Below are 14724 nucleotides of genomic sequence, written 5' to 3' on the forward strand. Positions count from 1 at the left end.
TACGAACTGCAGTGCCATAAAAATTCTAAGCACTAGTGTCTTAAAGTAGCATTTTTAACGCTCGTATGGAGTGCTAAAAATTGCATTTTTAACATGGTTGTAGAAAAATATTTTTATTGTTTACTTTAATATTTTTTTGTTTATAAACATTTTTTTTAATTCAGAAAATCTCATTTTAAAGAGCAAATATTTTCAAGAAAGTCTTCTGTTGAGTGTTTATATCTACAATGTGTAGTTTTTTCACAATATTGAAATTAATGAAAAGTCGCTTTTTTGCTTAAATGTTAATAAAAAACCATGACGCAGTAAAAATTTCGATACCCACGACATGGTACGCTTTTCCTATTGACTTCCCAGATATTCCAGTTAAAAAAATAGTGGCCAGTAATTTTTGGATTTTACTAGTGCTTTTTCGGCTTCATTTTCTGTGGTATTATAAAGGATAAAGTAAATACAGGATCAACCTAATAATTTTATAATATTTATTTATAAAAATTATACATTCTTCAAATGCCTTGTATTTTGAAAATATCTCGAAGACAACGTAATCAAAACAGACAAATTACCCTGAGATAATTTTGAAAACAATTACACATACGAATTAAGATTTCATAAATAAAACAAATAAAAACACGAGTACACAGTTAGTACCCAAAGTAAAGTAGTACCAGCTATCTAAGAGACTCCTTAATATTCAGTTTAGCGGGGTGTTATTGTTGGAGGTGTGAAATTTTATAAACAAGGGATATATGTACCTGTTTTATGAAATGATCCCTTGTTTATGTAATTTCACACCTCCAAGACTAGCACCTCGCTTAGCTGAATGAGTCACTTAGATACCTGGTACGGGTATACAATACAGTACATGGTAAAACTGAATATATGCAAGCAATGTGAAAAGTGGAAAAAGATTATTTGCGGTTTAAAAGATGATATATGATTGCATACACTCAGTTTAGAAAACAATGACCTGGAAGTGATTTTAAGGGCCGGTTGTTCGAACGCTAATCAAAACTGATCATTATCAAATATTTAATTACAATTATATTCGATTAAGCGTACTTCTGACAGATGTAGCATTTTGAGGTTATGTTGACTGATTTATTTTATTCTTTTGGTTTTAATTTAAAATAAAACATAATTAAACTCTTTCTGATGTTAATTTCTTGTTTTTACTTACAAATCAATAATAATAATAAGCAATTTTTAATAATTTAAGAGCTGCGGCTATATTTTAATTACTGTTTTACCTACAATCAATAACTGATTAATGTTTTACATGTATTTTTCATGTCGCAATTTGATTTCCATCAAGAAAATTGATTACAATAAATGATTGATTATAATCAACTTCTTGATTAGCGTTCGAACAACCGGCCCTAAATGTAACGATTTTATACAGAATGATTCGTTAATAATGGGATGTGTTGCTCTTATACGACCAATTTAAGCAGTTCTCCATTCCAAATTGTTGAAATAAAATAAATAGAGGACAGCAGACATATAAGTTAACTTCACCTTCGACTTGAAACATTTTACATCCATTTTTTGTCATTATTCAATTAAATTATTATTATCATTTAAAAACAATAAATAATAAGTCCGAATTAAGTTGTGTCTTTGTTTATCTTTCTGTTATTGGTTGAAACAATATCAGCTTTACACAACAGTAATAAATTGACCATGACAACTGTATTATCACTTTGATTGAGGTTATATTGCCCAGTTTGCTTATCATTTTCAGAAATTAATTTTGTAACAGTTGACAACACGTTTATCTGAAAGTATTCTTGTTCTCATGATCATTTTTCAGTGGGTCATTAATTATGACGTCATATACTGTATTGGGTGTGTCGAGACTTATTTCATGTAATTATTGACGAATCTGACAGATGCCACAATCGTACTTAGCCATAGGTGAAAAGCTTGTGGAATTAAACTAATTAGTAATTTAGTAGATTTGATTTTTACACAATATGTTAACATGTAGGTATTTTTATAAAGGGGAATAAAATTAAAAAGTAAACAATATTGTTAATTAAATTTATAAATATGGAAACATTAAAAAATGACACAAAACTGTCCATAAACTGTGTTTTTATCTTCTTCTCTAGGTGCTGTCTCCGCTTCCAAAGTTAGCAATCATCAGAGAGATCTTTATTTCTGAAACAGCGGCTCTAAATAATTCATTGTTATTACATCCAAACCAGTTCCTAAGGTTCTTCAGCCATGAGTTACGTCTCCTTACTATGGATCTTTCTCTTGCATAATGACCTGGAATATTAGATATTCATCTCTCATCACATGTCCCATATATCTCAGTTTTCTTCTTATTTGTTAGTTCTCGTTCCTTATGCGTAAGTCTCATTACCTCCACGTTGGCTATTCTATCTACTCATGAGATATTTAGCACTCTTCGGTACAAATCGAATGTCTCTAGTCTCCTCACGCCAATGACTAACTTTTAACGAACTAAATTCTAAACCAAAACACAAAATAATGCACAAAGACGTTGTGAAACACAAGTGAAGTCGAATTCGAAATTTCAAAATGACAGGTACACAAAATACTGACCTGAATAATAACCGTCACTTGACTCTTTGACACTTCTAAAAAATGGCCAAAATGGACGAAGCTTTTGTCAAATGTTCGTAATACGTGTATTTGATTGGCTAGAAAAAACGCGCATTCTAAATATCAACGAATCAAAGGTAGGTTATGAATAGACATCTTATGTATATAACCATTGTAATGCTGCATTATTTTTGTGTTTAATCACGGAGCTACCGCTTTTTCCGTCTCATCTAACTTAATGCATTAGAGAGAAATCGAAAAACTGTGACGCACTGAAAAATGATCATGAGAACAAGAATAGGGCTTTTCATCGATTGTCATTTGTTTCGAGCTTCTGTCAAATGTCGCATAATCCGTGTATAATATTAATATACACGGATTATACAACATATGACAGAAGCTCGAAACAAATGACTGTGAATGAAAAGCCCTATAGTAACAAATCTGGCAGTAATCACGTATACCAAGGTACATGCTACACGCTAGTATCGAAAACAATATGTCATTGTCATTAGTCGAAAACTATGATTTACATTTGATGAATATCATAATAATAATAATGATATGGGATACACCTCGTTTTTAAACTAGGAGGAGTAATTAAAATTTACCGCTGTTATGCTTGTTTGTAATTGGTCCAACCGCAGGCAAGTTTACTCCACTAAGTTATGAAATTTTAACACCATTGACATTTATGAAATTTTGACACTATTGGCATTTGATAGGTTAATTAAGTTATATCGGCGATTTTTTGTGCTTTCCGAGTAATTCCATTAATTTTTAGATTTATAGTCTGTATTTATATAAAATACAGTTGTTTTTAAAAAATTGAAGAAAAAGATCTTCTGTGTAAAAGGTATATTTATTTAAAACCTCAATAAAGGGCTACATTAAAAAACAAAACGTTTTCGCTCTAAAGAGAGCATCATCAGTGTTCTAAGCAAGCTCTACATGCTAAGCCACCAAAAATACATGGATTAAAACCCTTAAAATGCCGACCAAAAGTCTTACATTGGCGTGTTATATATTAAACTGGGTGGTCTTACACTGGCGATGGGTGAAATTTAAACAAGATATACCTCAAGGTGTGGGTGGTTGAGTTGATTTCTCTGTCTTCACAAAGAGAAAGGTGAAAGTCAAATTAACTCAACCACCCGCATGCTCGTGGTATAGTCATATGATGCTTTGAGGTATATATTTAAATTTCACTCATCGCTAGGGTTTAATATATAACACGCCAATGTAAGACTTTTGGTCGGCATTTGAAGGGTTTTAACCCATGTATTTTTGGTGGCTTAGCATGTAGAGCTTGCTTAGAACACTGATGATGCTCTCTTTAGAGCGAAAACGTTCTGTTTTTTAATGTAGCCCTTTATTGGGGTTTTAAATAAATATACCTTTTACACAGAAGATCTTTTTCTTAAATTTTTGTATAATGCTATACAGCCAGCTACAAAAATTTTTTCCTTATGGAGTTGTTTTTAGAACTCTTTGGCGTCGTATTAGTATAATATAATATTTATGATTACCGTCGAAGGTCGATATGATTAATCAAAAAGAAGATAAATCTGGTGAATTTTCTAGTGACATTATTGGGTGTGAATCTGTCTTTTTAGTTTACTCCTCTTGGTTTAAAAACAAGGTATAGTAGGAGTGAAAAAATACAAAATAATGAAACATGACAGTATTCGTTACTTCAGTTTTTTTTAGGTTTTTTTTGGTTGTAGCATTGCTTCGAGCTCAATAGAAACAGAGAGAAGAAGCTACAGGCGTGTTGCATTTGTGTTTAGAACTGTTGTTTTTGCTTTGTAAAGTAAGCTTTGTTTGCTTCTAATTTCTGAAGATAGATATTACTCACAGAAGGCACAGTAAGATCAGTAATATTTGTGTAATTATTATGGATCAAATTATTAACGAACTATACTGTATATTTTATATTACTATCTTTAGTTCTTGGTTCAAATTGATGTAAAAACTGTAAAAAACAGTTAGACATATTTTATACTTGAATATTTGGGAAACTTGATTGAATACCATATTCAATAATGCCACAATGAAGTACCAAAATGTTACTTAAAGATAAAAATAACAATATTGTATAAAATAAGTTAAAAAATAAAGCAATTGATAATTACTTTATAATATAACGTAGAAAAGTATAGTCCACTATATCAACGGAATCGCCCATAAATCTTTTTTAATTTAAAATATAAAGATTATTCAGCAACCTTTTATTTTAAAGACTTTTTAAAGGCAATCCACTTGTAAATTTGTGAATATTACGATTCCATAACCTTTTAAGTGTCATGGTAACTATGTTTACCACTGTTGTTAAAGGTTATTTTTTAACCTATTGCAATGCGTACTAGACCTTAAGTACAAATAGTACTATTGCAAAAGATTTGTGGTAAAATTAGACACCACAATACTCGCGTATGCCTGCACCAAGCCGAAGATCATCGACCGGTAAACATAGCTACCAGTGAGAATTTCTGTGGGGTACTTTGACATAATAACTTGACAATTATTTTACATGAATACAAAAACAAATTAAGGAATTGAATATTGTAAGAATGTTAGTGTACATTCTAGTCTTTCATATTATGGAAATGTGATATTTTGTGAGTTTTTAAGAAAAGATGTTCTGGGTGAATATTCAGAGAAACGTTTTTTCCAGTTAGCGAAAATACGAAAAGATGATGGCAACTGCTTCTCATTGTAGAACAACTGAAAAAGTTTGTAAATAAAGAAATGGATGATACCTATGAAGATAATTATTGTCTGTAGAACTAAGAGGTGATTCTGATGTATCAGACAATATTCCACTTCTTGTACTCTCTTTGGCTAAATGCATCACTGGATCCAATTCAAGCACAAATATTGCTTCTGGTTCAATCTCGAATATTGCTTTAACATCAAGAAAACGTGAATATCTACAACAATCTCGTTCAACTTTCGATTTCCCAGGAAGATGATTGACGATTCAGTTTTTATTCCGATTACAAACCTGCATAACACATCTAACGGTGACTTAAGAGCCAGAAGTACATTACGACAAGGGCCATGTGGATCTTTCATCTTCAAAAAAATCGGAATTCAAGCGGTACAAAAAGACTGATCTAACATCAAAGGCACTTACTGTAGATGTATTAACTGAAGTTCAAATACTAAATAAAGGAGGACCAATCTCATTTCCCAAAAATATGATGTAGCATTATGCAAAGAATATTTTTTTATAATAAACGTTTTTCTCTTTTATAACTGTCGTTTTAGTGTGTAGATGTGGTAGAAATCTTTACCAGTGATTTGTAGATATTGGTAAATGCTCAGATGCTCACTGGTAGCAATATTTACCACCTCATAACAGAAAAAGTTAAAGAAAATTTTGATTTTCTCTCTCTCAGGTTACTTATTAACTTCTATTTAACTTCACAATTTTTAAAAATGTTCGTCTTACAACGAAAAATGAGTTCTGTCCCTTAAAGGGTTACAAAGATATTTCAACACAAGTTTTATTACTTAATTAGATGTGTGAATGGGACGCAGTTTTTTGCTACTTCAAAGGAAACACTTTGAAGCCAGTTTGTCTCATTTTAGAGTACTATTTAGACGGATTTATACAGCTGGTAATTTAAGCTTGAAACCAGTACCTATAAGGAAGAAATAAATGTGTAAAATTAAACAAGTGATGTACTGATTCCCTAATGTCAGAAGACTTAAATATTTCTGCTTTATTAAAATAACAAAAAAAATATAAATTAATATAAAAAGGATTGTTAATTTTGTGTAAAAACTCTCGGATACTGTTTTTTATAAATTAATTTTATTCAGTAGCAAATTCCAGGTCTTGTTACAAATCATTTGATGTAATCGATATAAATATAAATATTAAACCTAGGTAAAATTAAAAACAAAAAACAATTGATCTTATCTACTCTATCTTCTTGGTGTTGTTTGGTTTGGTTATAGATTGTGTGACGAATCCCTTTGTGCTACCGTTCGCGTAACCTTCGTACGATTCCGAGAATTCACTTTTGATGTAGCCGTTGTTGACGGTTCCGTTGCTACTGGATTTTGTTACGCCGTTCGATTTTTCTTTTTCTTCATCAAGAAGTGGCTAAAAATAATTAAACAGTATTAATATACCTGGTAATTAAACAACATTAATATAATGGTAATACGTCCAAACCAATTGAAATAAAACGAGGTGTCAGACAGGGTTGTGTGCTCTCACCGATGATGTTAACGTCTACTCAGAAGTAATATTTGCGAACGCTTCATTCACTCTTCAGACGGTATCAGGATAAAAGGACAAAGAGTAAATAACATCCGCTATGAAGACGCCACTGTTCCAGTGATGACTGATTCGGACCATAGTCTCTAGATACTGTTAAATAGGGTCACGAGATTTGTGAAAAATGGGGATGAAGATCAATACTGCGAAAACCAAAGTGATGAAAGTATCAAGGAACAAAAATTTACCTCTTCCAATATCATATGAACCACCAGCGGCTTAAATACGTAGACAAATACAAGTACCTTGGCTGCTGGTTTAATCAATCAACTTGATTGTAAACAAGAAGTAAGAGCGAGAATAGAGGTAGCCCGATAAGGCTTTATCAAAATAAAAAACTGATTTTGTAACAGTAGCATTAATATCAGTCGATTTTGAAAATTCTTTGGACAACCCACACCACCAACAAAAATGTCCTGAGGAGAATGGGTATGAATAGGGAGCTGATAAAGATCATCCAAGTTCATCAAAATTTAACAGCGTCGTTCAACAGCGGAAGATGGCGCAGAGGTTACAACCCAGACAATATATTTGTCAGCGACAGAATTGGAGACCAGGTGACAAAAATCGTTGGAAGCTCCCTCCCAAAGACACAGCACAGACCAATAATTTGTCTTTCCAACGCGGCAATCAGATACGAAATTGTTCCTTTCAAGAGAAGGTTAACTTTACTAAAGCAAAATGGGAAAAATTCTCTGAAACATTGGATCAAGAAGTTTCCCAGCTAGAACCTTGCCCTGATTTATACGATAAATTTGTAGAAATCGTAAAGCAAGTATCACGGAAATTTATCCCTAGAGGTTGTCGAACTGAGTACATAGCGGGGCTCAATGAAGAATCTAAACTCCTACTTAAAAGATACGAACAGCTATATGAAGAAGACCCTTTCTCGGAAGCGACAATAGAGGCTGGGGAGGAAATGTTACATGCGATATCCGCCAACAGAACGGAAAGGTGGTGCAAGCTGGTCACGAGTCTGGACATGAAACAAAACAGCAGACGTGCCTGGAAGCTGATTCGGAATCTTGGCAACGATCCCGCTGTTCCGGCAGTCAACATGACAGAAGTCACACCCGATCAGATAGCACATCATCTTCTAAACGGTAAGACGACATCAAGAAAGAACAAGGTGAGAGCTCAATGGAATATCGACGAAGAAAGAGATGTTCTAGGTACCTCTTTTTGTCTAGAGGATATGAGAGGCGCGATCCACCAAATTAAAGATAATAAAGCGGCTGGCCTGGACGACATACGAACAGAGCAAATAAAGAACTTTGGACTAAAAACCGTAGAGTGGCTCGTAAAAATGATGAATTGCTGCATTCGTACATTACAAATCCCCAAAATCTGGAGGAAAGCTAGAGAGGTAGCACTCTTTAAAACAGAGAAGGATCCGGCGGATACAAAGAGTTTTAGACCTGTATCTCTCTTGTGCCACCTTTTCAAGGCCTTTGAAAGAATGATACTGAACCGGATCGCAGAATATGTGGAGACTAAAATTATTCCAGAACAAGCAGGATTCAGGCCCGGAAAGTGCTGCTGCAGTCAAATTCTTAATCTCACCCAACATATTGAAGATGGTTTTGAACGGAAGGAAATAACAGGAGTAGCGTTTATAGACCTAACTGCCGCCTGGCCTATGATACAGTTAACCATCAACGGCTACTCGCAAAACTCTACGAAACTACAAACGATTTCCGACTAACAAGGTTAGTGAAATGTCTCCTCCAGAATAGACACTTCTACGTAACGCTCCAATCCAAGAACAGTCGGTGGAGGGACCAAAAAATGGGCTACCACAGGGAAGTGTCCTCGCGCCGATTCTATACAACATATACACCAACGACCAACCCATACACCAACAAACAAGGCAATTTATTTACGCTGATGATACAGCTGTGGCAGCTCAGGGAAGAACCTTCAATGAAGTCGAAGTGAAACTGACAGATGCCCTGAGAGACTTAATTAACTCTATACTATGATAAAAACCATCTGAAACCCAATCCCACAAAAACCCAGATATGTGCTTTCCACCTGAGAAATGGCGTGGTCAGATGCTGGAACACAACAAGACGCCAAAATACCTTGGCGTCCGTCTGGATAGAACTCTGTCTTACCGATACCACTGTCAACATGTCAAGAAGAAAGTAAGTGCCAGAAATAATATCAACCGCAAGCTAACTAATACAAAATGGGCAGCACAACCACACACTCTCCGCACTTCTGCCTTGGCATTATGTTTTTCGGCCGCGGAGTTTGGAGCACCAGTATGGACAAACTCTGCTCACGCAAAGAACTTCGACGTGGCTCTAAATGAAACGGTCCGTATAATATCGGGTTGCCTGAAACCGACACCTATCGAAGAGGTATACCCCATAGCTGGAATTGCTCCACCACCGATCAGGAGGAAGGTCACGTCAAAGGTAGAACGGAAAAAGCAGGAGACGGACCGAAGACACCCCTTATATGACCACCAAACTCAGCCAAGCAGACTAAGATCTCCGAAAAGCTTCCTGAAAATATCAAGATCCATCACCGAAGCGCCAGAGACGCGCCGAATACACCTATGGCAAGCGTCAGCTACCGCGACACATTTTTCTCCCTAAGAGGAAATGGCTGCTGGACACAATTTACCGTATCCGACTTGGAAAGCGCTAAACAGACTAAGAACCGGCGTTTCACGTTGTGTTAGTAACCTGAAAAAATGGGGATACCAGGAGGACGATACCTGCGACTGTGGCGCGGTTCAGACCAGCCGGCATCTACTATCATGCACAGAGATGAGAGAGACCTGCACAGAAGAAGACTTAATTATACCAAATGACAGGCCCATCTACGTGGACAACCATTGGAACTACAGAATTTAAAGTTGTTGGTGTTCCGGACACGGAAAGTAAACAAAATACCAGCTTCTGCAGAATATCACAAAGGGAAAGATTTTAGAAAACGCTAGCGTTAGACAACGATTAATGTCGGGGCTGCGCAATCTGAGATTGGTTCTCGTCTAGCTTTTTAGAGCAGCTGTAAATAGAATACAAATAGTCACGATGATCGTCAACACGAAGACGGCGCCTTAAGAAGAAAAATCTTCCAGTGTCAAATCTATAGGGGAATTAAAATTAATTTACAATTTTACTCCTTTAATTTCTCCTTAATCTTTTAACAATCTTTTAATTTTTATATAACAATACGCAAGAATTCATTAGTTGTTAAATGCGTCATACTCTAAAGATCATGGTAAAGGTCAAAAGGAAAATTGTCAAAAAAAGTGTTTTTTAATCCTTATTTGTATTAATTTTAAGACGACGATTATACTTACGTAAGTCGAAAACACTATTGTTTCCAATTTTATTGCAAATTAATTTATAATAACAATAAAACTATTACTACTTATTGTTTTTATACAGAAATATGATAAGTAAATACTTTTAAAATTCCAGTTGTTGAATAATTTAATACTAAAAATTTATTTAGCACCTTTAATTGACAAATTGAAATATAATTACATGTTAAATATTATGTTTATATGGAATTAAGCCACAATTAATTATAACGAACATTACATTTTATTTTATGTTTATTTGATGTTTTGATTATATAACAAGAAGAAGTCAGCAACAAGAATACACCAACATTATCGAATTAATAAATAGAAAGAGGCACATAATCTACAATTATACATAATACATAAATATACAACACACAATACACAAAAATATAATACATAAACACACAAAAGATTTAGGCAGTAAAAATAATTGCAAAACTGTTTTAATGGCTGTGAAATATTTTCTTGTGGTTATAGGATATGGTCCTATCCCAGCTTATTTATATATTCCCAGTTTATTCTATCCCAGCTCTTGTGATGTTTATGTCCAGCTGTAATATCGCCTTTTCGAGGGTCTTCCTAATCATTTTTTGTATTGAGTTTATGTATGTGTTTTTGTCCATTTCGCGATTCGTCCTGGGTCCATTCTGTCGACACGATCTCTTCAGTTGCGTCGTTGTGGCGTCGTGCTCCCTTTTGGACTCCAGTGTCTCTTAATGAATCTTCATTGATTATTCTATCTTTGAGAGAAATTCCTCTTAATGTTTATTAACACTTTCAGTTCTAGAGTTTTCATCAATATTTTTGTAAGCGACGCCGACGTTTCAGCTGCATATTATGTTAATACTGACCTTAAACATGTTTTATACAGGGTGTCCAGAAACTCTACCGACAAACGAAGACAGGAGATTCCTCAGATAATTTTAAGATAATTTAACCCAATTCACCTAGTCCGAAAATGCTTCCTACGGGAGCTAGAGCTCTTTGAAAATGGCGTCATGTAATTAGTTTTTCTTAAATACCCCCAGAAAGCTTCTATTTAGAAAAACGAAAATTGGTATACATATTTACTTTCCAGAAATGAATCGATTCCATCCATTGCGAATTTCTAGTACAGGTCATAGGCGTCCGTTTTGGGTAGGGCAACGGTTATTTTATAGCCTAACTTTTTTGTCTTTAATTTTTAAGCATTTTTGGTTCTGAATTATTTAATTGTGAGTTATTCTAGTACTAAAAGGTACTCTTAGTTTAAGTCGATAGGATACACCGTCTTCTAGAAAAATCGATTTGAAAATTTTTCATTCCTTGAATTAAAAAAAAAAGATTAAAAAAAAAAACTATTTATAAAGATGAAAACTGGTACATTTATTTATATTCCAGAGATTAATCGATTTCATTAATGGCGAATTTCTAGTACCGGTCATAGGCGTCCGTTTTGGGTAGGTCAACAGTTATTTTATAGCATACCTTTATTGTCTTTAATTTTTAAGTATTTTTGACACTAGATTATTCAATTATGAGATATTCGAGTACTAAAAGTTACTCTTGCTTCAAGTTGGTAAAATACATCGTTTTTTTTTTAATTTTTTTAACTTTTTTTTTTCAAATTCCCAAAACTAAAAACTTTCAAATCGATTTTTCTAGAAAACGGTGTATCCTATCGACTTAAAGTAAGAGTACCTTTTAGTACTAGAATACCTCACAATTTAATAATCCAGTATCAAAAATACTTATAAGTTGAAGACAAAAAAGTTATGCAATAAAATAACCGTTGCCCTACCCAAAACGTACGCCTATGACCGTTACTAGAAATTTGCAAAGGATGGAATCGATTCATTTCAGGAAAGTAAAATATGTATACCAATTTTCGTTTTTCTAAATAGAAGCGTTCTGGAGGTATTTAAGAAAAACTAATTACATGGCGCCATCTTCAAAGAGCTCTAGCTCCCTTAAGAAGCATTTTCGGACTAGGTGAATTGGGTTAAATTGTCATAAAATTATCTGAGGAATCTCCTGTCTTCGTTTTTCGGTAGAGTTTCTGGACACCCTGTATATCCAGATTTTGCTCCCTACGCTCACATTCATACGTTCCTCCATACACCTCAAGTATCTCGATATTCTGGCTGCCTTGTAGACTTTTTTTTTCACTTCCTTTGCAGTATGTTTATCATATGCTACATTTATTTTGAGGTAGTTGACTTTCATCACTTGTTCTATTAAGTATGTGTTAATGATTAATTTACACCTGATGAGGCTTTTAGTCAAAAAGCCAAAGCCATGGGTCTTTTCGTGGGCGATTGACATGTTTAACTTGTGTGCTGTTATGTTGAATGGGCAAAGTATGCATGCGTTGTCTCTTTATTTTCTGCCATGATTACTGTCTCATATGCATAAAAGAGAATACTCAAAGTTGTTAAAAGCTGTTAAAACTGAAGAACTGTCTAAAACCAAACGTGTGAAAACACCAGAAATAGTAATCTTGGTGAACAAATTAAACGACTCAGGTAGAGCAGTTGACAATCCTTGGTTGCTAATAGACTGTTGATGGAGGACTACAAGTGAGTCTTGACAAGGATTCCGAGGAAGTATTGAGCAGGCTGTATTGGAAGGCTTATTACCAACTCCGCGGTGGTAGTTTTTTTGCAGTTAGACGGAAAGAAAAACAAAGAGGGCAAAATTTTGTGGAATTGGATCTAATTACTGATATACCAGAAATTAAAGATGTAATCTGTATCTATTGCAGATTCGATCTGCGCAACCAACAGAAATCCTTGAACCATAAGAAGCAGGGTTTTATCCAATGGTCCTACGACCAAGTGAGAGATACCAGCAGTATCTCGCCTGAGGTAAAAGATTTATAATTAAGGAAAACGACTCATTCTCATCCTCATTCGTTCGTCGTCACTGCAGAATGCTGATTCTTTTCCAAAAAACCTTCAGTATTTTGTTTTTTTTTGATATAAACAAAAACAAAAATAATTTATATTATTGAATACTCACCATACAAATTCCGTTATCGCTTCTTTTCACAGCCTGCTTGGGGCCCAAGTATTTGACTTTATAAAAGTCGGAGAACAAGAATAGGAACATGATTCCGTGGAGGGCGATCCACACCATAAACGCTTTTGGATAATTACACTCAACGAACATAAGTTGGAACTGGTGAGCGAAAATGGCGACGAATTGAACCTGAAAAATTTTTTTGTTAATTAAAATGTTTAATCACAATTAAAATAGTTATGTTTATAAAATCTGGTTAAAATTTTCGATATTTAAGTTCCTTATTTACGTGCTTTCGTTTCTTTCTTTTATGTGTTTTCTTCTCTTTTCCTCTCTTCTTTCCTTTAATCTAGGTAATTAATTCTCTACAGTTATTCTAATTTGCCGGGTAAGCATTTTTCTGTAGGCTTCACTGTTTTCTGTTTTTACATTTTTGCATTCATCGTCAAATCAATGAATTTGCTGGGCAAAAGTTTCTGTTCCTATTTTATCTTTTGCTGCTGCTTTAATATCTTCCTTTAATCTGGTAGAACAGGAGACTATATCTTTCTGGCCTTCTTTATTTACATTTTGATTCCTTAGCGTGTTGGTGATGTTTTCCAAGTACCGTTCTGCAACTGTTGTATCTATCAGCCTTTGCATATTCCATTTCTTTTTATTCCCAACTAAAGTAGTCAGTTGATATGATCAAGTATTACTTTGTAAAGCTTTTTTTGCCGGTACTCTAATATATCTCAGGTTATACACTGCATCCCTCGTTAGACCGCAAGTTCTTGCAGAAACGCGACGCTGGACCTCATAATATAGCAGCAGCATAATAAGTAGAGAGCGGAATATATGCAAAGTGCATATAGATGCATATATTGCATATTTTCAGACAACAAACACAACATTGCATATTTAAGCTAAACACGATTTATTTTGCATATTTTAAAAATAAATTATATAAAAGTTTAAAATTTTCCTCTCTTAGTTGGAATTTTATAACTTCGATATGAACGAGCTCGTTATTTATCTATCTATCGCTCATTATTATCTATCTGGACTTTCCCATTACTACCTGAATTTAACAATTATGGGTGTTCCCAGAAAAATATTATTTTATTAGCGTAGCAAGTCGTAGGTACCTGCTTTTAAGGGTCTAATATTTATTTTATCAGTTTCCGGCCAACATTTGTTTAAAGTAAACGTTGTATCGTATTTAGTGTTTTTGAAGTGATTGGTATATATTAAATTTAAATATGTCTACCATTCAAAAAAGTGCTTGGATAAAGTGTTTTCCCGAGTTAAAGCTAAGTGGAGACAAAGTATTTTGCAAGGCCTGTTCCAAAATCGTAAGTTACATTCATTTTCACATTTCATTTTTTAAATGAGGAACTGACAAACAAAAGCATCATGTCCCACAAAAGAAATTTTTCTGGAAAGAGTGTTTTTATTCGACAAATTCGCTTTTACTTCTATAAAGACGGACATAGAGAGAAGCATCAAAATACAAAAATCCATCAAATTGTAGACAATTCCGCTTTTG

General features: G+C 34.1%; 1 protein-coding gene across 4 annotated transcripts in view; it reads right to left on the minus strand.

Annotated features, from left to right (window-relative positions):
* Positions 1 to 468: 468 nt before the first annotated feature.
* LOC114325801 (elongation of very long chain fatty acids protein AAEL008004) overlaps positions 469 to 14724 on the minus strand; it is a 258030-nt gene continuing 243774 nt past the window's right edge. For all 4 annotated transcript variants that reach the window (XM_050642490.1, XM_028273929.2, XM_050642487.1 and 1 more), the window contains exons 7-8: positions 13197 to 13385; positions 469 to 6691 (exon numbers count right to left, since the gene is read on the minus strand). In XM_050642490.1, coding sequence (XP_050498447.1) covers positions 6506 to 6691; positions 13197 to 13385 — 375 coding nt within the window. In that variant the 3' untranslated portion in view covers positions 469 to 6505. The remainder of the gene's footprint in view (positions 6692 to 13196; positions 13386 to 14724) is intronic.

This window comes from Diabrotica virgifera, chromosome 2 (assembly GCF_917563875.1).
Source record: "Diabrotica virgifera virgifera chromosome 2, PGI_DIABVI_V3a".
Taxonomy (NCBI): domain Eukaryota; kingdom Metazoa; phylum Arthropoda; class Insecta; order Coleoptera; family Chrysomelidae; genus Diabrotica; species Diabrotica virgifera.